The following is a 21,857-nucleotide window of genomic DNA, read 5'->3' as shown; positions in this document are numbered from 1 at the left end:
GGAGGGAGATGAGTGATAAAAAAAACCACATATTGGATGGTGTACACTAGTTGGGTGATGCGTGCACTAAAATCTCAGACTTCAACACTATACAATTCATCTATGTAACCAAAAATTACTTATACCCCAAAAGCTATTGAAATAAAAATACACACACACACAGCACAAACACACACACACATATATAAAAAGTTTTTAAACAAAAATTATGCAATGTTGGGTGTACTGTTATATATATGTCCACAAGTTAAAATTATTAATTGTGATGCACAAATCTTCTAGATTCTTACAGAATTTTTTTATCTGCTTGTTTTATCAATTATACTAAGTCAAATGTAATATTAAGTTTGATATGGTTTGGATTTGTGTCCCTGCCCAAATCTCATGTGGAACTGTAATCCCCAGTGTTGGAGGAGGGGCCTGACGGGAGGTGATTTGAATCATGGGGAAAAATTTGCTCCTTGCTGGTCTCATGATAGGGAGTTGAGTTCTCATGAGATTTGGTATTTAAAAGTGTGTAGCATCTCTCCCTCCATTCTCTTTCCTCCTCTGGCCGTGTAATATATGCCTCAATTAAACCTCTTTTCTTTATAAATTACCTAGTCACAGGTAGTTCTTTATAGCACTATGAGAATGGACTAATATAGAAAATTGGTACTTAGAAGTGGGTCACTGCTATAAAGATACCTGAAAATGTGGAAGTGACTTTGGAACTGGATAACAGGCAGAGGTTGGAACAGTTTGGAGGGTTCAGGAGAAAGGAAGATGAGGAAAAGTTTAGAACTTCCAGGAGACTTGTTAAATTGCTGTGACCAAAATGCTGATAGTGATATGGACAATCCAGGCTGATAGTGATATAGAAGTCCAGGCTAAGGTGGTCTCAGATGGTGATGAGGAACTTGTTGGGAACTAGAGCAAAGGTCACTTTTGTTATACATTAGCAAACAGGTTAGAGGCATCGTGCTCCTGCCCTAGAGATCTATGGGACTTTGAACTTGAGAGTAATGATTTAGAGTATCTGGTGGAATAAATTTATAAGGAGCAAAATGTTCAAGATGTGGCCTGGCTGTTTCTAGCAACCTATGCTTATACTGTGAGCAAAGAAATGACTTGGAACTGGAATTTACATTTAAAAGCAAGTTTGTCCAACCCATGGCCCATTGGTCACATGTGGCCCAACACAAATTTCTAAAATGTCTTAAACATTATGACATTTGTTTGCAAAAATTTTTTAGCTCATCAGCTATCATTAGTGTCAGTGTATTTTATGTGTAGCCCAAGACGATTCTTCTTTTTCCAATGTGGCCCAGAGAAGCCAAAATATTGGACACCCCTTTTTAAAAGGAAAGCAGACTGTAAAAGTTTGGAAAACTTGCAGCCCAGCCATGTGGTAGAAAATAAAAACCCACTTTCTGAGGGAGGAATTCAAGCTAACTGTAGAAATTTGTGTAAGCAAAGAGAACTGAATGTTAATAGTCAAGACAATGAGGAAAGTGCCTCAAAAGCATTCTAGAGACCTCTGCAGCAGCTGCTCCATCACAGACCCAGAGATCTAGGAGAAAAGAATGGTTTTGTGGGCTGCCCTGTGCAACCTTGGGACACTGCTCCCTGTGTCCCAGCCACTCTAGCTCCAGCCATGGCTAAAAGGGTCCCAGACATATGTCAGGCCACTGCTCCAGAGGATGCAAGCTGTAAACCTCAGTGGCTTTCACGTGGTGTTATGCCTGCAGGTGCACAGAGGGCAATAGCTGAGGACTGGGGACCTCCACCCAGACTTCAGAGGATGTATGAAAATGCCTGGATGTCTAAGCAGAAGTCTGCTGCAGGGGTAGAGCCCTCATGGAGATCCTCTGGTAGGGCAATGCAGAGGGGAAATGTGTGGCTGGAGCCCTACACAGGGTCCCCACTAGGGCACTGACTAGAGGAGCTGTGAGAAAAGGAGAAATTTTAAAGCTGGGTGTCCAGGGGAGACATCACATGTTGGCAGGTTCTGTGATGCCCCCTGAGCCGCAAAACCAGTAAGTTTTTATTAGCGATTTTCAAAGGGGAGGGAGTGTACGAATAGGGTGTGGGTCACAGAGATCACATGCTTCAAAGGCAATAAAATATCACAAGGCAGAAGGTCAGAGCAAGATCACAAGGTCAGGGCAAAACTAGAATTGCTAATGAAGATCCATGTTCCACTGGGCACACATTGTCACTGATAAACATCAGGAAACAGGGTTTGAGAGCAGACAACTGGTCTGACTAAAATTTACTAGGCAGGAATTTCCTAATCCTAATATACCTGGGGGCGCTGCAGGAGACTAGGGCATGTTTCATCCCTATCGACAACTGCATAAGGTAGACACTCATAGAGTGGCCATTTTAGAGGCCCTCCCTGGGAATGCATTCTTTTCCCAGGGCTGTTAATTATTAATATTCCTTACTGGTGAAGAAATTCAGTGATATTTCTCTTACCCGTTTTTGGCAATAAGAGAAATATGGCTTTGTCCTGCCTGGCCCCCAGGCACTCAGACCTAATGGTTATCTCCCTTGTTCCCTGAACATCACTGTTATCCTGTTCTTTTTTCAAGGTGCCCAGATTTCATATTGTTCAAACACACAGGCTTTACGAACAATTTGTGCAGTTAATGCAATCATCACAGGGTCCTGAGGCGACATACATCCTCAGCTTATGAAGATGATGGGATTAAGAGATTAAAGTAAAGACAGGCATAGGAAATTATAAGACTATTGACTGGGGAAGTGATAAATGTCCATGAAATCTTCACAATTTATGTTCAGAGATTGCAATAAAAACAGGCATAAGAAATTATAAAAGTATTAATTTGGGGAAGGAACTAACAAATGTCCATGAAATCTTCAAAATTTATGTTCTTCTGTCATGGCTTCAGCAGGTCCCTCTGTTTGGGGTCCCTGACTTCCCACAACAGTGTACAGTGTACTTTTGAGTTAATGCTGAAATGAGTTAAGACTTGGGAAACTGTTGAGAAGGGATGATAGTATTTTGCAATGTGAGAATAACGTGAGATTTAGGAGGGGCCAGAGCTAAAATGATATGGTTTGGATTTGTGTCCCTGTCCAAATCCCATGGCAAATTGTAATCCCCAGTGTTGGTGGAGGGGACTGATGGGAGGTGATTGCCTCATGGGGACAGATTTCCCCCTTGCTGTTCTTGTGATAGTGAGTGAGTTCTCATGAGATCTGGTTGTTTAAAAGTGTGTAGTGCCTACCCCTTCGCTTTCTCTTCCCCCTTCTCTGGCTATATAAGATGTGCCTCCTTCCTCTTTGCCTTCTGTCACGACTGTAAGTTTTCTGAGGTATCCTCAATCACGCTTCTTGTACAGCCTGTGGAACTATGAGCCAGTTAAACCCCTTTTCTTTATAAATTACCCAGTTTCAGGTAGTTCTTTATAGCCATGTGACAATGAATTAATATGAAGATGAAAGTAAAATTTCCCCCCAAAAAAGGTATGAGAACAATGAACAAATCAATACATAAATTTAACAGCTTAGATAAAATAAACTAATTCCTCAGTAAACACAAACCACCACAACTCACCCAAAATGAAATAGAAAATTTGAATAGCCCTATTAAGAATTATGTTAAGAATATAAAGTTCATAACTTTTTTAAACTCCCAAAAAGGAAATCTCTAGGCCCAGATAGTTTCAATACAAATTCTACCAAACATGTAAAGATAACTAACATAAATTCGATGCAATCTCTTCCAGAAAACAGAAGATAAGGAAACACTACCCAATTCATTTTATAAAGCTAATATTACCCTGATACCAAAATCAGACACAAACAGTACTGAAAAGAAAGGAAAACTATGAAAGAATATCTTTCATAAATATAGATGCAAAAATCCTTTTAAAAATATTAGCAAATAGTATTTAGTGATATATAAAAAGAATTGTACACCATGATCAAGTGGAATTAATTCCAGAGATGCAAGCCTGTTTCAATATTTGAAAAATGAGCCAATGCCACCTTAGGTAACTGGAAAAAAAAAGAGCAAATTAGATTCAATGAGAAAAAAAACTAGTAAAAATTAGAGCAGAACTCAATGCAGTTAAAGATAGAAAAAATAGTAACACCAAAAGCTGATTATTTTAAAAGATCAATAAAATCAGTAAGCCTTGAGCTAGGCTAACTAAGAAAAAAAGAGAAAGAACACAAATTACCAATATCAGAAATGAAAGATGGGATATCACTACAGATTCCACGGACATTAAATATTGCCCACTCTCAGGTAGTTCTCTATGGCAATGTGAGAATGAACATTTCTCACATGTTCATTATGTGAGAAATATTATAGAATAAAGAATAAAGGAATATTATGAACCACTATATGCCCCAATATTTGGTAACCTAGATGAAATGAAACAATTCCTTGAATGACACAATCTTTCAAAACACAGACAAGAAAAAATAGGCAATGTAAATAGGTCTCTATCTATTTTAAAAATTGAATCAATAATTAATAACCCTCCAAAAGAAAAATCATCAGGCCCAGATAGGTTCACTGGTGAACTTTACCAAATATTTAAAGAAGAAATTATGTCAGTTCCCTGAAATATCTCTCAGATGACAGAAGCAGAGGGAATTCTTTCTAACTCATTCCGTGGGGCCAGCCTCACCCTAACACCAAAACCGAAGTCATTACAAGAAAAGAAAACTAGCTGGGCATGGTGGCTCACACCTGTAATCCCAGCATTTTGGGAGCCAAGGCAGGTGGATCACGAGGTCAGGAGTTCGAGACCAGCCTGGCCAATATGGTGAAACCCCGTCTCCACTAAAAAAAATACAAAAATTAGCCAGGTATGGTGGCACACCCCTGTAGTCCCAGCTACTGGGGAGGCTGAGGCAGGAGAATCGCTTGAACTCGGGAGGCAGACGTTGCAGTGAGCCGAGATCATGCTACTGCACTCCAGCTTGGGTGACAGAGTGAGACTTCATCTGAAAAAAAAAAAAAAAAAAGAAAGAAAAGAAAAGAAAACTACAGACCAATTTCTCTGATAAACAGAGACGCAAAACCCCTCAAGCAAACTGAACCCAACAATGTATAAGAAGACATTTTCTCTGCTCCCTGTGTCCCAGCCACTCCAGCTCCAGCTATGGCTAAAAGGGACCCAGACACATTTCAGGCAGGACACATAATACAACACAATCAAGTGGGATTTATCCCAGGTATTCAAGGCTAGTTCAACGTTCAAAAATTGATTAATGTAATCCATGACACTGACAGGCTAAAGAAAAAAATTACATGATCATATCTATAGATGGAGGACAAACACTTGACAAAATCCAACACCCATTTATGATAAAATATCTCAGTAAAATAGGAATAGAGACAAAATTCTTCAATTTAATAAAGAATATCTCTTCATACTTATGAGAATCTAGAAGCTTTCCCACTAAGATCAAAAGTAAGGCAAAGATGTCCTCTTTCACCACTCCTTTTTGACACCATATTGAAAGTTCTAGGTAGTACAATAAAACAAGAAAAGGAAATATAAGTATACTAATTGCAAAGGAAGAAATAATACTTTGTTCACAGATGATGTGAATGCTATGTAGATTCAAAAAAAAAAAAACACTCCTGAAACTAACAATTGTAGCAAGTGATTGTACCCAGCCTTGAAGGACACAAGGTTAATAAAGTGAGTTGTTTTACTATATACCAGCAATGAACAAGAAGTATTTAAAATTAAAAACTTAATACCATTTACATTAGCATTCTCCAAAAATTAAATACTTAGATACATTGAACAAAATATGTACAAGATCTATATGAGGTAAAATACAAAATTCTGATGAAGGAAATAAGCTATAAATAAATGAAGAGATATTCCATGCTAATGGATAGGAAGATTCAATGTTATTAAAATGTTAGTTCTTTCCAACTTAATCTATAGACTTAATGCAATCCCAACCAAAATTTTAGCAATTTACTTTGTGGATATTCACAAAATGATTCTAAAATTTATATGGAGAGTCAAAACACACAGACTAGCCAATGCAGAATGCAAGGAGAAGTGGAGAACTGACACTATCGGACTTCAAGATTTACATTAAAGGTATAATCATCAAGACCATGTGATATTAGTGAAAGAATAGATAAATAGATAATGAAACAGAATAGAGAGCCCATAAATAGACCAACATAAATATAATCAACTTATCTTTGACAAAGTGGGAAAGGCAATGTAATGAAGAAAAGACAGGCTTTTCAACAAATGGTGCTGAACAAATGAACATTCACATGCAAAAATAATCCAGACACCCTTTGGGAAAACTAACACAATAAATCTTATATTCTTCAAGAAAATTAATGCAAACTGGATGACAGAGTTAAATGTACAATATAAAACTCTAAAATTCTTAGAGATAATATAGGAGAAAAATCTAGATAACCTTGTTTTTGTCAATGACTGTTTAGATACAACATCAAAGGAATTACCCATGAAAGAAATAATTGATAAGCTGGATTTTATAAAACTTAAAAATATCTGCTCTGTGAAACACACTATCTAGGGAATAAAAAGACTAGTCATATACTGACAGAAAATATTTGCAAAAGACATCTGATAAATCAACTGCTGTCAAAATTTACAAAGAACTCTTAATACTCAACAATAAGGAAATTAGCAACCTGATTAAAAACTAGAACAAAGACCTTAACAGGAACCTCACTGAAGAAGATATACATATGACAAGCATATGAAATGATATCCCACATCATATGCATTTCCATGGTGAAGAAAATGCAAATTAAAACAAAAACCAGATACCACCACACATCTATTGAAATGGTCAAAATCCAGAACACTGACAATACCAAACGCTGGCAAAGATATGGAGCAATAGGAACTCTCCTTCATTGCCGGTGAGGATGCAAAATAGTGCAGCCACTTTGGAAGACAATTTGGCTGCTTCTTACAAGACTAAACATACTCGTACCATATAATCCAGCAGTAACACTTCTTGATATTTACCTAAATGAGTTGAAAACTCTTGTCCACAAATAAACCTGCACAAGGTTGTTTATAGCAACGTTATCAATAACTGCCAAAACTTAAAAGCAATGAAGATGTCTTTCAGTAGGTGAATGAATACACAAAACTGTACATCCAGATAATAAAATATTATTCGGCACTAAAAAGAAATGAGCTTTCAAGCCATAAAAAAACTTCAGGGGGCTGGTTGCAGTGGCTCACACCTGTAATCCCAGCACTTTGGGAGGCTGAGGTGGGCGGATTATGAGGTCAGAAGATTGAGACCATCTTGGCCAACATGGTGAAACCTTGTCTGTACTAAAAATACAAAAATTAGCTGGGCACTGTGGCACGTGCCTATAATCCTGGCTACTTGGGAGGCTGAGGCAGGACAGTTGCTTGAACCAGGGAGTCGGAGGTTGCAGTGAGCCGAGATCGTGCCACTGCACTCCAGCCTACCAACAGAGTGAGACATATTACTAAGTGAAAAAGGCCAATCTGAAAAGGCTACATATTGTATGCTTTTACAACTATATGACATTCTAGAAAATGCAAAACTAAAAAGATCAGTGGTTTCCAGGGGTAGGAGAGTGGAGAAATGAATAGATGGAGCACAGAAAATTCTCAGGGCAGTGAAAATCCTCTATATGAGAATATAATGGTGGATATATGTCATTATAAATTGGTCCAAACCTATAGAATGTACAACACCAAGAGTGAACTCTAATGTAAACAATAAACTTTAGGTGATAATGATGTGTCAACATATATTCATCAATTATAACAAATGTACTACTCTGGTGGGGGATGTTGAAAATGGGAGAAGCTATGTATATATACGGGAGCAGGCAGATTATGAGATATCTCTTTACTTTCCTCTCAATTTTGGTATAAACCTAATACTGCTCTTAAAAAATAAACACGTTTTAAAAAATTAATCAATATAGTCCATCATATTAATAGGCTAAAGAAGAAAAGTCACATGACCATATCAACTGATGCAGGAAAAGCACTTGACAAAATTCAATACCCATTCAAAATCAAAAAAAGCTCTCAGAAAACTTCCGTGACTTGATAGAAAGCATCTACAAAAACAAAACAAAACAGATAGTTAATAGTATACCCAACGACAAAAGTCTGAATGCCTTCTCCCTAAGACTGGAGAAAAGGCAAGAGATGTTGCTCTCCCCATTCTTATTCAATATAGTGCTCAAAATTCTAGCCAAAGTAATAAAGCAAGAAAAGAAAGTTGAAAGGCATATGAAGAGAAAGGAAGAAATAAAACTGCCCCATTGGCAAATGACATTATTGTATACATAGGAAATCCCAAAGAATCTTCTAAAAAAACCATCTTAGAGATAATAAGACAGTTTAGCAAATTCACAGTATACAAAGTAAACATACAAAAATTAATTATGTGTTTACATACTAGCAACAAGCACATGAATACTAAAATTAAAAATATAAGGACTTAGAAAATGAGATATTTAGAAGTCAATCTAACAAAACACATATAGAGCTAGGATGTTGAAAACTACACAACACTGATGGAAAAAATCAAAGAAGATCTAAATAAATCAAGACACATACCATGTTCATGGATCGCAAGACTTGACATAGCAAAGATGTCAATTCTTCCCAAACTAATATATAGATGTAATACAATTCCTATTAAAATCCCAGCAAGATTTTGTAGACAAGATTATTGTAAAATTTATATGGAAGGACAGAGAAACTAAAATTACTAAAACAATTTTGAAAAAGTAGACTAAAATGGGAGGAATCAGTCTACCTGATTTCACGACTAATTATATAGCTACAGTTATGAAGACTGTGTGCTATTGATGGAACAAAACCTAAAACTCAGATATAGACTCGCAAAAATACATCCAGCTAATTTTTTACAAAAGTGCAAAAGCAACTTAATGAAACAAAAACAGCCTTTCAACAAATGGTGCTGGAACAATCAGACATCCATAGGCAAACAACAAAGCAAGAAAGGAAGGAAGAGAGAAAAGGAGGGAGGAGGGGAGGGAGGAGAACCTCTAAGTCTCATACCTCATACAAAAATTAACTCAAAATGGATTATGGACTTAAATGTAAAATATAAATATGAGGTGGTGGTACCATGAGAGAAATGGGTATAGCTATAAAAGGATAACATGAGGGATTCTTGTGATGGAAAAGTGTGTCATCTTGACCACATCAGTGTTAAAATCCTGGCTGTGATACTGTGCAGTAATTTTGCAAGATGTTGCCATCAGAGGAAACTGGGTAGAGGGTACATACTAATACCTCTCTGAATTAGTTCTTACAAGTGTTATGAATCTACAACTATTTCAAAATAAAAAGTTTAACACAAAAATACTAAGAAATATCTCTCTCAAAAGTTTAACCCATATTTGAGTTTAAAACAAGAAAGGAAATCTCAATTCACCCAAAGAGAAAGGGAAACTTAAGGCTGGAGAGTGGATGGAAGTTAAAGCTGGATGGCCCTTGAGAGATCCACGACCAGCTATTCAGATTAAGAATTAGAATTTGATTTCCCAGCAGGGGCTGGAATTAGAGTTTTTGATAGAGTCAAAAACTGTATTCACTTTAGTAAAGCCTGAGCTAAGAAATGCTATGAACAGGAATTACATAATGTGCTATAAACAGAAATTAAAATTATAAGTTTAATGACCCAGGTACACAGTCCAGAGGATAAGTGCTTAGCAGAATTAGAACGCCCTATGAAAAATCAGAACCCCAATCCTGTCTCATGCACGAGGGTAGATATCTTGCACTATCCTTCCAGTGAAGAAATCTAAACTGAAATACTAACAACAAATTCACTTGGAACCAATCCGGTAGTGCTCCTGGCAACAGCAAAACCAAACCCACCCCCACTGCGATACTCATTCCTGAGGATAAATTCAGAATCTAACTGATTAAAGAACACAGTTCCTCCATCAAAAAGCTGAGAATGGAAGAAATTAACTAAACTGTTAAAACAAACAAATTCCACAATGCCAAAGTTGTGAAAATGTTGACAGGAGAAGGGTAGTGAAAACGGTGGCGATCACAGAGGACGGCTGCTGAGCCGAGACACGGGCTGACTCAGTCTGGGAGCAGCCTCAAAGAGGACAAGTGCTGGAACCATGCTAGAGTATATTAAATGCAGGAAGAAGGTTGTCCCACAGCTTCCCATAGGTAGCTTTTCTAGGGTCCTCAGTTTGAAATCATCTGAGTCTGCTCCAGAGGAGACTAAATGAGTCTCAAATCACAGACAACTCCAGGAGCCTCCAACATCTCATTCAGATGACCACATCTGAAACAAACAAAGCCAGGCTTGCACCCCAGGAATGACAGGCAGACGTCCTGGTCCACATGAATGTGTTTCTTCCTAAGAAGGACTTCCCAAATGCTACTTCTGCCCCTAAAAGTGGAGAAGGGCTTAGAGCCAGCAGATCCTAGGCCTGCCATCCTGTGAATTTGAATGTAGGGCCATACCTGGGTGAAAGAGAGAACAACTACTCTGGATGTCAGACCCTAGACACATGATCAGAAGTCAGGTACAAGTCCAACCACTATCCTTTGGACTACGACCACTCTAGGTGGACATTGGCAAATTTTGGTACACAAGCAAATGAACTTGAATCCAGCCAAGTAGTGCACACACAGAAAGGAAAGAAACTCATTTGGCTTTGGGTGCCTTTTTTTTTTTATAACCATCCATTAAACATCCAATTTTGTGTAAAAGGTTCCAAAATAATCCTCCCAGTAGAATTTCTTCTGGCAAAATCATTCACTGATCTGGATGTGAAAATTTCCCGTCATCTTAACTAACACTTTGTGCTTCTGAACGTCGTATGAATCTGAAATCTGAATCTGAAAATGCCTACATGGTAGTACTCCTGCTCCTTGGGGACATTTGAAATTGAAAGGGTCCTAGTATTCTATTCCCAAGCCTAGGATAATGCTAAACAATATGCAATTTCCGTTAGAAAGCACAAGATGAAAATAGGGAGCAATTTACAACAGTGGTTGCACCCCTGGTTGCTCATTAGAATCACCTGGGGAGATCTGGTACTTTAGAGTAACACTGGCCAATACCACCCATTAACACCCACTTATGCTAATCCAGTGGTTGGCAACATTGACTGCAATTTAGAATCTCCTGGGGAGCTTTAAAAAATGCTGATGCTGGGACTCTACTCTCAGACCAATTAAATCAAAACATCTAGGCTGTGGGGTTGGGGCATGGGTCCATTTTAAAGCTAGCCAGCTAGTCTTAATGTTGAGCCAGGGTTAACAATGACTACTCTAGTCCAGGGCTTCTCCAACTTCAGCGGGCATCAGAATCTCCTGGACAGCTAATTAAAACAAAGGTTTCAGACAAGCAAATCTACAGAGACCAAATGTAGATCAGTGGTTCCCTAGGAGTGGAGGAATGGGGGAATGGGTAAGTTACTGCTAAGGGATATAGGTTTCTTTGTGGGCTAATGAAAATATTCTAAAATTTATGGTGATGGCTGCACAACTCTGAACACATTTAAAGCCATTTAGCTGTAAACTTTAAGTGGGTTAACCGTATATATGTGAATTATATCTCAATAAAGCAGCTAAACACACACAGAGGCATTTTTGCCCATTCCCCCGAGATTCTGACACACTAGGTCTGAAGTGCAGCCCATGGGTTTGTCTTTGTAATGAGCTCCCCATTCAATGTGATGTTGATTCTGCAGGTCCACAGACCATACTGCTCCATTCCATGGAAAGATGCTCATGTTTAATGAGCAGGATAATGTTTCATCATCCAGAACTTTCTCCAGTTCTGGCCATAGAGGACCAGGTGCCATAATGCTTCCAGGGTTGTCTCACAGGAATGAGAGCCAGGATTGCAAAGGCGAGATGTGATGTGAGTCCAGAGCAAGCCTAGATGATGACAGCCATGGAGCTGGGAAATGTTCTGCAGCTCAATGAAGCCCCTGATGAGGCCCAGAGAGAAGAGGAAAAGAAAAATAGAAAACCATTCACCATTCTTGATTTTCTGCTATGATCTAATTAGGGGGAAACGATAAACACCTAATATGAAAATCCAAATTTACAGAAAGAGGCAAAGCAAGACTTTCCATTTATTGTACAAAGCAATTCATCCCCAGAGGTCCTCTGGAAAACTTAAACTGCTGGATAATGTTTTACTGAATTTTCTCACAGTATTCTAGCAAAGCCAAACTCCAGAGATACAAGATAAACAGAGCCCTAAATTACAAAGTACAGAAATTCTTAGCAAAATGGCAGTAACAATGGGAGGATTTGGAACAAGTGCCTTTTGTAGGAATGCCAATGCCACTAGAAGTTTTGCTTAGCAAACCAGCCCTGGCACAGGGACCAAGGCCAAAAACATGGACTCCTCCATAACCACCTTCGAGACTCTGGGATTCCTTCCCCTGCAGTCACTCACTCCCTAAACACACACCTCAAAAAATCTCAACAGAATTCCTGAGCATTGTTTGCCCTGCAGTTGCTGGTGGGGCCATCACTGTTGCTGCATTTTGAGATATAGCATATAATGATAGAAAGACTTGAACCCAAAGTAACTTGCACAGTGAATTTATTCAGTATCTCCAAACTGTCTCATCTGCTAAAACGAGGCAAAGTGGACAATGTACATAAACCACATAGTAAACCACATATCCCAGTGCCTGGCATATTCGAATAATAAAATATAATAACAGCAGCCAATATTCATTGAGTGTTTATTATTTATTAAACACTCTTCACAATTAAAAGTGTCAGTAAACTTTTTCTGAAAGACCAGACAGCAAATATTGTGCGGTTCTTCAGCCATACAGTAACTACATCAACTACTCAGCTCTGTTGTTGCAGTTTGAAAACAGCTACAGACAATCTGTAAACACACAGCATATCTGCCTTTCAATAAAACTTTATTTATAAAAACAAGAGGCAGGCCAGATTTGGCCTATGGTTCATAGTTTGCCAAACCTTGCTCCATGAGACAGGTACTACTATTTTCTCCATTTTACAGATGAGAAAACAGAGGCACAAAGGGATCAACTGACTGCCCGAGGTTCCCTCATGAAGTCTGATTACGAAGCACACAGAGTCAACTATTACATCACAGCAGCTTCTATCACCATCATTATTCATAAATTCTCAGTCCAAATCTAGGTTCTGTTCATTCAAAATACGCTGTCCAGCCAGTCAGTTGCCTCAGAGCTGCCTCAGAGGCTGAAAACCAAACTCAAATCCTCCCTCTTCTTCCCCCTCCAACTCCACACTGATGTTGCTGGTTGGAGTTCTGTCTGCCTCCTCTGAACCCTCAGTGCCCTTACTCTTTGTATCTCTCAAGTCGATCTCTTTTATTTATTAAATACTTTCTGGCCAACCACTTTGGAGGCCAGGATCATCACATCACAGGGGTTCAACTCCCATATGTCAGTGCATCTGTGAACCTGTTGGTAGTAGGTCTACCAGCTGTGACTCTAGGGGCCAGGGCAGAGGAAGGAGATGCCAGAGCCCACACTCACCAGTCCATGGCAGGCACTGAGGGCTGCCGTCCCAACTCTGGTGCCCTGCTGTAGAACCGTGCCACTGAGATGGCAGAGGGGGGCAGAGGAAGCCATCATCTTAACATGGGAGAGGTTCCCATATCTCTTCTCCATGATGTAGCTATTGGAAAGAAATCCTTGATTGACCGTCAAGTTAAAAAACAGGTCCTCCTCCTCGTGAGAAATTCTGTAGTACACCCAGTCCTCTGAGCCATCCAAATCTCTCTTCCTCCTGCTGCTCGTGATGGGATAGTGCAAGCCATATGACAAAAAATGCCCACTGGCATCTACTCGGACTGGACCCACCACGTGGTATTCCGGCAGGCCCTTGATAAAATGCTCTGAAAGAAAAGGAGAAATGGAAGAACAGTGAGGGAGATTGGTAGTAAAGCAAAGCCACTTTCGTTTGGAACTTGAATGCTAGCTTTTTTTTTTTTTTTTTGGAAATGGAGTTTTGCTCTTGTTTCCCACGCTGGAGTGCAATGGCACGATCCGGGCTCACCGCAACCTCCTCCTCATTGGGTTCAAGCAATTCTCCTGCCTCAGCCTCCTGAGTATCTGGGATTACAGGCATGTGCCACAACGCCTGGCTAATTTTGTATTTTTTTTTAGTAGAGACAGGATTTCTCCATGTTGGTCAGGTTGGTCTTGAACTCCCGACCTCAGGTGATCCGCCTGCCCTGCCCTTCCAAAGTGCTGGAATTACAGGTGTGAGCTACCATGCCCAGCCGCTAGCTTTTTAATTACAAAATCCCACTGTTGACTTGAAGTTTAGAGATCCTTTCCATCATACAAATACTGTTAACATTAAATTCCCAGAACAACTCAAATTTACCTAGTGCTTCCTCCTCAGTGACATGATATCAGGTGTTTTACCAGAGACACATTAAGATGGGAATTAATCCGTGAGGGGTACTGTTAGAAAAGGGGCAAGATCTGAATGAGGAACAGGAATCTTTCAAGTCTAGAGTTCAGAAAGACAAATCACAGAGCTTCACTGTGGATTTTAAGGTGCTTCAACACATCAAGAACTTCCTGATAAAGTCAGATTAGAGGGGAAAAAAACACAAAATCATGGAGAACTCATCATATGCACGCTGACAAACCTCACACCAATTACAGCATAAGAGTGTTCCATAATGCAGCAAAGAGTGCATAAAAGAAGCTGGGTTTTAAAAAAGTGTTTACCAAATTAATATGATAAGGAGATATGTCAGGATCTGAGGCATTGGCTCAAAACATAAAAACTGCCACTTTAAAAATGCAAGACTGGAACCCTTGATCCTTCCCCACACAAGAACACATACACATTTTGACCTACTCAAATTTGCCTCCCTACCACTACCTCCTTATTTTGATGTTTGAGAATAACAAAGGATCTACCTAGGAGGGAATTTATCATCACTCTGGATTACACTTCTTCTTTTTTTGTTGTTTTGTTTTGTATTGTTTTTTGAGACAGAGTTTTGCACTTGTTGCCCAGGCTGGAGTGCAATGGCATGATCTCGACTCACTGCAACCTCCGCCTCCCAGGTTCAGGTGATTCTCCTACCTCAGCCTCCTAAGTAGCTGGGATTACAGGTGTGCACCACCATGCCCGGCTAATTTTGTATTTTTCGTAGAGATGGGGTTTCTCCATGTTGGTCAGGCTGGTCTTGAACTCCTGACCTCAGGTGATCCACCCACTTTGGCCTCCCAAAACTATTAACCATTTAGTAAGATAAACTAATATTTTGAAACAAACAAACCTTCTACTTATCACCTATCAGTTGTAGTTTTGCACTTTGGATCTTGCTTTACTTTGCTCATGTAACTTCCCCAACTAGAACATCTTTTGCATTCTATCAAAATCCTGTTTAAGCATTCAAATCTCAACTCAAATCCTTCCTCTTTATTCTCCTAGTGTCCCTGGCTAAACTTCTCTCTCCTTTCCCTGAAACCTCATGCCCTTACTTTCTGTACCTCCCAGAATGGCTTTATTTTATATTGCCTTTTATTATATGATTTATCCCCAAATCTGCCAGAATCTTGCACATCACAGGTGCTCAGTTCTTATATGTTGATGTATCAGTAAACACTATTGTAGCTGGTTAATTAAAATAACTGGACTTGATGGGCTACAATTATAAAAGAGCCTTTTTTTTTTTTTCCAGGCAACTACCTCCAAACCCTTTGTGGAATCATTCTTCTCTGCCTTGGATGAAATATGGGGCAGAACACAGAGTTTTCACTCTCAGGTACTAACAAATGGTCTCCATTTTTAGGTGTAAAAAGCCCGGACCCATTACTTCCTACTGCAGCAGTTAGGCACAGCAGACCACATGGCAACATGGGCAAATCTTCACAGCAACGCTCCATGAAAAACAAGAAATAAAACAAGCTAATGAAGAGCTATTTACATTCATGGAAAATACACACACACTAAAACAATAATACAAAGTTTTCCAGAACACACTGGAACAAGAAATACATATGGAACCCATTAAAATGGTTTTCCATGGGGAAGAATTGGAGTAGGGAGTGGGAACAAAAATGCATAAATATATATAACAAAAAAAGCTTTTTCGTAAATTCATACTAGTGTGCCGTGAACTGAGGTGTATAACTGACTCAGTCCTCTCTCCTGTCCACTCACTCCCTAAGAAATGTCTGCTCCAATCTGGTGTTGGAGGACCTTCCAAGTCTAGACCTACCAAAGAGAGAAACTGTAGGTGGGTGAGGCGGATGCAGTCAGCTTCCATAGTATTTCCCTCTGGCTGCTCTTCTCCTCTGCTACTCACAGTGATGCCTCTGGCTCCTCCAGGGCTCAAACAGCGAAGGGAGTTGGGTCAGACAATATCTTATTCAGCTGGGTATAGCAACGGTGTCATCTAGCAATGGTGCTCTGTATGAAGTCAGTGTCCACATGCTGACTGGCGCCTTCTATTAAGAGAAGCTCTGTGTCCACTGGGAAACCTCTGCTCCCTTCAGGTCCCTCAATGTGGACAATTCCTCCCCCAACTGACTGCTCACTGCCTTCCTATCTTCTACCCCTTTACTGAAACCACGTCACCCCTGCAGGGCATCCTATTTGGCATCTTTTCAAGATGATCCACATCTTGTTGCCTTCCATGAGGTGTAAATCTGGCTCACAAGAAGCAACCATGATCGCTGACATCCCCTTCACCCCCATCCCACGTCATGAAAATCAGGCCACTCCTGGCCGTGCTTTTGGTCAGCTCTGCCACCAAATGTCATTCCAGGCAGTCTTTTGCCTATCAGTATTTTAAGGATAAAATGCTAGTGGCCATGCTCCCCAAGCCCATAGCAAACCCTCAAGATCTCTAGCTGTCCCTTCACTTGCCTTGAGTTGGGGCACAGTAGGGGGGATGAATGCCCCGGCACTCTCATCTCTCCTGAAGGAATTCTCTCTCTGAAATCTCTGCACTGGCCTTTAAGCCTCTCCTCACATGCATACTAGGAGAGTGAAGGAATTAGAATCACACCATCACCCTGCAAGTCCCACACATATGGTCTGAAATTTCTCTTTAAGTGTATGTGGAAAATTAATCTTTTTTTTCTTCTCAGACTTAAGGTCTTGGCAGAAACTGAGACAAAAGAAAGAGTCCCATTTGAATGCCCTGTTATATATGCAAGTCTCTGCATCTCCATCAAAACAGAAGAATAAGCATCTTTTCTAGCAGATTATTTTTTCCAAAAGCCAGACTGACTGATTTAAGGGGAGCACGAACGAAAAGCAATCACATTTTAAAACATGAATTCTGAATAAAATGTTATACTCTTCCAAGTCAAATGAGCTATAACCTATTGAAAAACTCTGAAAAGAGTTGAAAATATCTTATTTGTTATACTTAGAAAACAACTATAATAAAATTTAGGTTGTCATGAAACAGAAACCAACAAGTGTGATTCTAAATCAATCTTACATTATTAAAAAGTTACTCTAAATTTTTGTGTGAGTTGATATATCAAAATAATTGTGGTAATTTTGCAGAAATATGGAAACAATAGGATATAATAAAGGGGCAATAAATGTATAATTGCATCTCTACTATAATTGCAACTGTGAGATATACTAATATATATGCATATGAACAAAGCCTTTGAAATAATGGGTAAGAGTACATATTTTTATGATGATGAGATTTGGGGTGTGGTTTTTCCTTTTAAAATTTGTAGTTCCTCCGGGAGGCCGAGCTTGCAGTGAGCCGAGATTGTGCCACTGCACTCCAGCCTGGGCAACAGAGTAAGACTCCATCTCAAAATAAAAAATAAAAAATAATTTTAAAAAAAATTGTAGTTCCTGTGTTGCTTTTCCCAATTAAAAATAAATAGGTGAGAAGGATTGAATGGGAGAGTGCTGTGCTGGCTTATGACAGAACTATAGAGAATATCCAGTAGACAAGATAAGTAAGGCATGCCAGTGCCCCATAATACAAGGCAGTCTGACAATGATCACTCCCGATGCCCTGCTCACTGTGCCCATTACAGCTGGCTGCATCCTGAGGGAAGAATTCACCTTGGAAGAGGCATCCCTTGACTGAGACTGCTGGAGACGGGGAGGGGGCAGCTAGAGTAGAGCTCGAGGTCTTCTCAGGCAACAGGAAAGCAAAATGAGTTTGGAGTGACAGATCCACAGGAGTGTTAGCAGGAGGCAAGGATGTGAGAAAAAGCAGGCCTGGGTGGAGGCAGCCTTAAATGGCAGGCTTGGTATTCTGCCATCCAGGCCATCCAGCAGAGAAGCAATAATCCCAGATCTGAGTTAGAAGAACTGCAACGGGAAGAGTGTGGCAGAAGCAAACTTAATCTAGGAGTTATCTCAATTTATCCAGAAAATAACAATTTTTCTCATAAATTTTCTGACTTAAAATATCCCTTATAGAAACTGCCTCTGAAGATACATCTCACAGATTTAAATATGATTTTTGAAAGTATAAAGGGAAAGACTAAAGTTTGCCTATGCCCTAGCACCTATTGCCCAATAAATAAAAGAGCAAACAAATTTATAAATTTTGACCCAGTTGCTTTTGATCTAATGAATTTTTAAGAGAGCCAATTTAAGTTGGCTGTAGAATAATATGATAATAATTATAGTAAGTGTTTCATGAGCACTTGCTATGAGCCAGCTACCATAAGTCTTTCCTCCTTCAATACTCACAACAACCCTGTGATAGAGATTCAGTTGTTATCCCCATTTCATAGATAAGGAAACTGAATGTAGGAAGTCACTATGCCACGTTATATAACATTCCTTGGATTGAAACGCTGTGCCTCCTATTTCAAAACCATGCTCTAGCCACCACACTTCATTAGTAAATAAAGAAAAGCAGCTGCTCTTGGCAAAGAGTATAGCAGGGTTAGAGGTGATAACACTGCTCCCAGGGACGGTGATCTGACCAGACAAGAAGCGCTTCACCTCTTTACACCTCAATTTGCTTAGCAATCAATGGACTTAGTAATTGCCTCTTTGTTGGGCAAAGTGATGAGGGATAAGATCGGTTTTCCCTCCTGATCTAATTGCATAGGAGGCAGCTAAGCCATGGCAGCCCATAGGTGTGGATGGAAATCGGGGGTCACTTACAAAGTGTGGTTTGTGTTGGTGACCCAAGCTCAGCTACCTCAACTATACAATGGGCATAATAATAATAGCATCTACCTCCTAGGCTGGGAGTGAGGCTCCAATGTATTAATATATTTAATAGATTTAAAATTGTGCTTGACAAATAACATTCATTAGCTAAACATTAGCATTGTTGGTCTTAAAGGTAGGAACTTGGCTACCCGGGATCACTGTGGACATAAACATGTATAACCTCCAAGCAGAGACAGGAGAGAAGCCCACACTCACCATAGCCTCCTCTCCGCAAGCTAAGATTAGTTTGGCAGATTTGTTAGCTATAATCTTGGCCAATGAAAGCAGAACTCAGAGGAGATATGACAGCGATGGAGAAATAGGTGTCAAGAAATAATAATAGCTCCTAATTTTTATCATTTCTGTGGTCAAGTACTACATTAAGAGTATGCCGGCTTGGTTTTATCTAATCCTCACAGTTCTCTGAGTAAGCATTATTAACTGTATCCCTCATCTGGGACTATACTTCCATCTCCGTAAAGTGACAACAATGAGGGATGAGGATTTTTTCCTGGGCAATCTGATCCCAGAGCACACACTCCTAAGCTCTGCCCTCACTGCGTGCATCTACAGGGTCTGTCACCTAGCACAGATGTCAAGGCGGGTTGTCAATAAGGTGTGGGGTTGGGAGGGCCAGAGGCTGAGATACATGAAAATTACATCACAGTCTATACAAGGGTTTGTAGAAATATTATAAGCTCCAAATACTGTGATTTGCCTTGTTTAAAATTATATTTAAGGCCTCAGTCCACAAGTTTCAATGGTACTTCATGAGAAATTCAAGTAAAGGCTGCTGGCACAAGCACTTTTGAAAACACAAAACAAGGCATCTTTTTCCCTCAGCTTAGAAAGGACAGAGGTAAGAGAATATTTACCTACTAGTTGTATACAGTTTAGGCTCAGTCTATAGTAGTTATTCATTTTTTTTTTTTGAGACAGAGTCCTGCTCTGTTGCCCAGGCTGGCATGATCTTGGCGGCCCACTGCAACCTCTGCCTCCAGGGTTAAAGAGATTTTCCTGCCTAGCCTCCTCAGTAGTTGGGACTACAGGCATGCACCACCACGCCCGGCTGATTTTTGTATTTTTAGTAGAGATGGGGTTTCACTGTGTTGGCCAGGCTGGTCTCGAATTCCTGACCTCAGGTTATCCATGCGCCTCGGCCTCCCAAAGTGCTGGGATTACAGGCATGAGCCACCACGCCGGCCTATTCTTTTTTCTTTTTAATGGAACGCTTCACAGATTTGCATGTCATCCTTGAGCAGGGGCCACGCTAATCTTCTCTGTATCGGTCCAATATTAGTATATGTGCTTCCAAAGCGAGCATTATCTGTACTTATTCTTTATATTTATTTCTATCTTAGAGACAATTGAATTTCTCAGATCCCTTTCTAAAAAACAAGATTATGAAATTCCTGTAATAGAGGTTTATTTTCATAATTATCTTCCATGTAAGATAACTGTAACCTTGCAACGCTATTTTTATTATAGAAATTTACACATGTTGGAATGTTGTGAAGAACTGTGTTGGTCTCCTCAAAATTGTAAAGTATGCCACAGAAGGTTGGATTTGCTCATAAACTTTATGATAACTAATGCGCTAACTATATAGATTATTATAATCAACACAAAATATCAAATCTGTGAACTCTCTTTTTACATTAAGAAAATAGCTGAAATCCTTTCCTCCTTGCAGAATTTTTTTAATAGAATACATAAATAATTAAAACTCTTATCTGAAAACACTGCAACATTCCCTCTGTTTCTTGCACAAGCCTGGAGTTCATCTCTAATATGGAATAAAGTGACTGTCCTGTTGATTTCACAGAGATGGCAGGAGCAAAAGAGGTCATGGAACAGACTGGCGCTTTGTAAACAGCATAGGGGTAAACAAACCTAAGGGGATATGATTGGCTGTAGAAGACACGCAGCATGTTGTGTGCAAGATTAATATTTCCCGTTGTTCTGATACTTGGTTGTGAACCAAGAAATCCTGTGTAAGTCACAGCACATTCCTATATCACAACTGAGCAATGTGGAAAGAATACTGGGCAGTTAGTCAAATAGCCTGTTTCTATGTTTCTAGTCCCAGAAAGGACTGGATTTATCTCCATACTCCTTCCAACGACTAAAATCCTGACTTAGCCCAACTCTTAGAACTAGAAGGAACCTAAAAGGTAATGTAGTGTCTGAATCTGTCTCCAACTGTGGAACCCTGTGCAATTCCCTTTACCCTCCTCGTGAAGGGGCATTTATTAGGTGCTCAATCATATATGTTGACTAACTGATGCCCTAGACCTCCCATTCCTTATCCATAAAAGTAAAAATGGGGGCCAGGCATGATGGCTCATTCCTGTAATCACAGCATTTGGGGAGGCTGAAGTGGGAGAATTGCTTAAGGCCAGGAGTTCAAGATCAGTCTGGACAACATAGCTAGACCTCATCTCTATTAAAAAAAAAAATTAAATATTTCAAAAATAAGAATGGGTGAGATGATCTCTGAAGTAATTTGCAAGTTTAAACGTTCAGGATTTGAATGCATTCAAAAATGCTATCAAAGTGGAAATGGAAGTCTAAGGAGATTGGTTATTTGTGAGGCTGTAGGTAGGTCATTTGGAGGGAAAAACCCAGGCCATCCTAATCCCAGATAGCCTTAGAATTTCATTC

General features: G+C 39.6%; 1 protein-coding gene and 1 non-coding gene across 2 annotated transcripts in view; both read right to left on the bottom strand.

Moving 5' to 3' along the window:
- The window catches only part of ADAMTS12 (ADAM metallopeptidase with thrombospondin type 1 motif 12), a 384,174-nt gene that overhangs the window by 352,141 nt on the left and 10,176 nt on the right, over nucleotides 1-21,857 (bottom strand). The window contains exon 2 of the mRNA XM_003818504.6: nucleotides 13,541-13,902. Coding sequence (XP_003818552.3) covers nucleotides 13,541-13,902 — 362 coding nt within the window. The remainder of the gene's footprint in view (nucleotides 1-13,540; nucleotides 13,903-21,857) is intronic.
- Nucleotides 20,411-20,517, bottom strand: LOC112439896 (U6 spliceosomal RNA). The gene has a single exon (XR_003028126.1). It is a non-coding gene; the product is annotated as a U6 spliceosomal RNA (small nuclear RNA).

Source organism: Pan paniscus, chromosome 4 (genome assembly GCF_029289425.2).
Source record: "Pan paniscus chromosome 4, NHGRI_mPanPan1-v2.0_pri, whole genome shotgun sequence".
Classification (NCBI taxonomy): domain Eukaryota; kingdom Metazoa; phylum Chordata; class Mammalia; order Primates; family Hominidae; genus Pan; species Pan paniscus.
The sequence above is the reverse complement of the archived record's forward strand: the minus strand, read 5'-3'. Positions and strand labels throughout refer to the sequence as shown.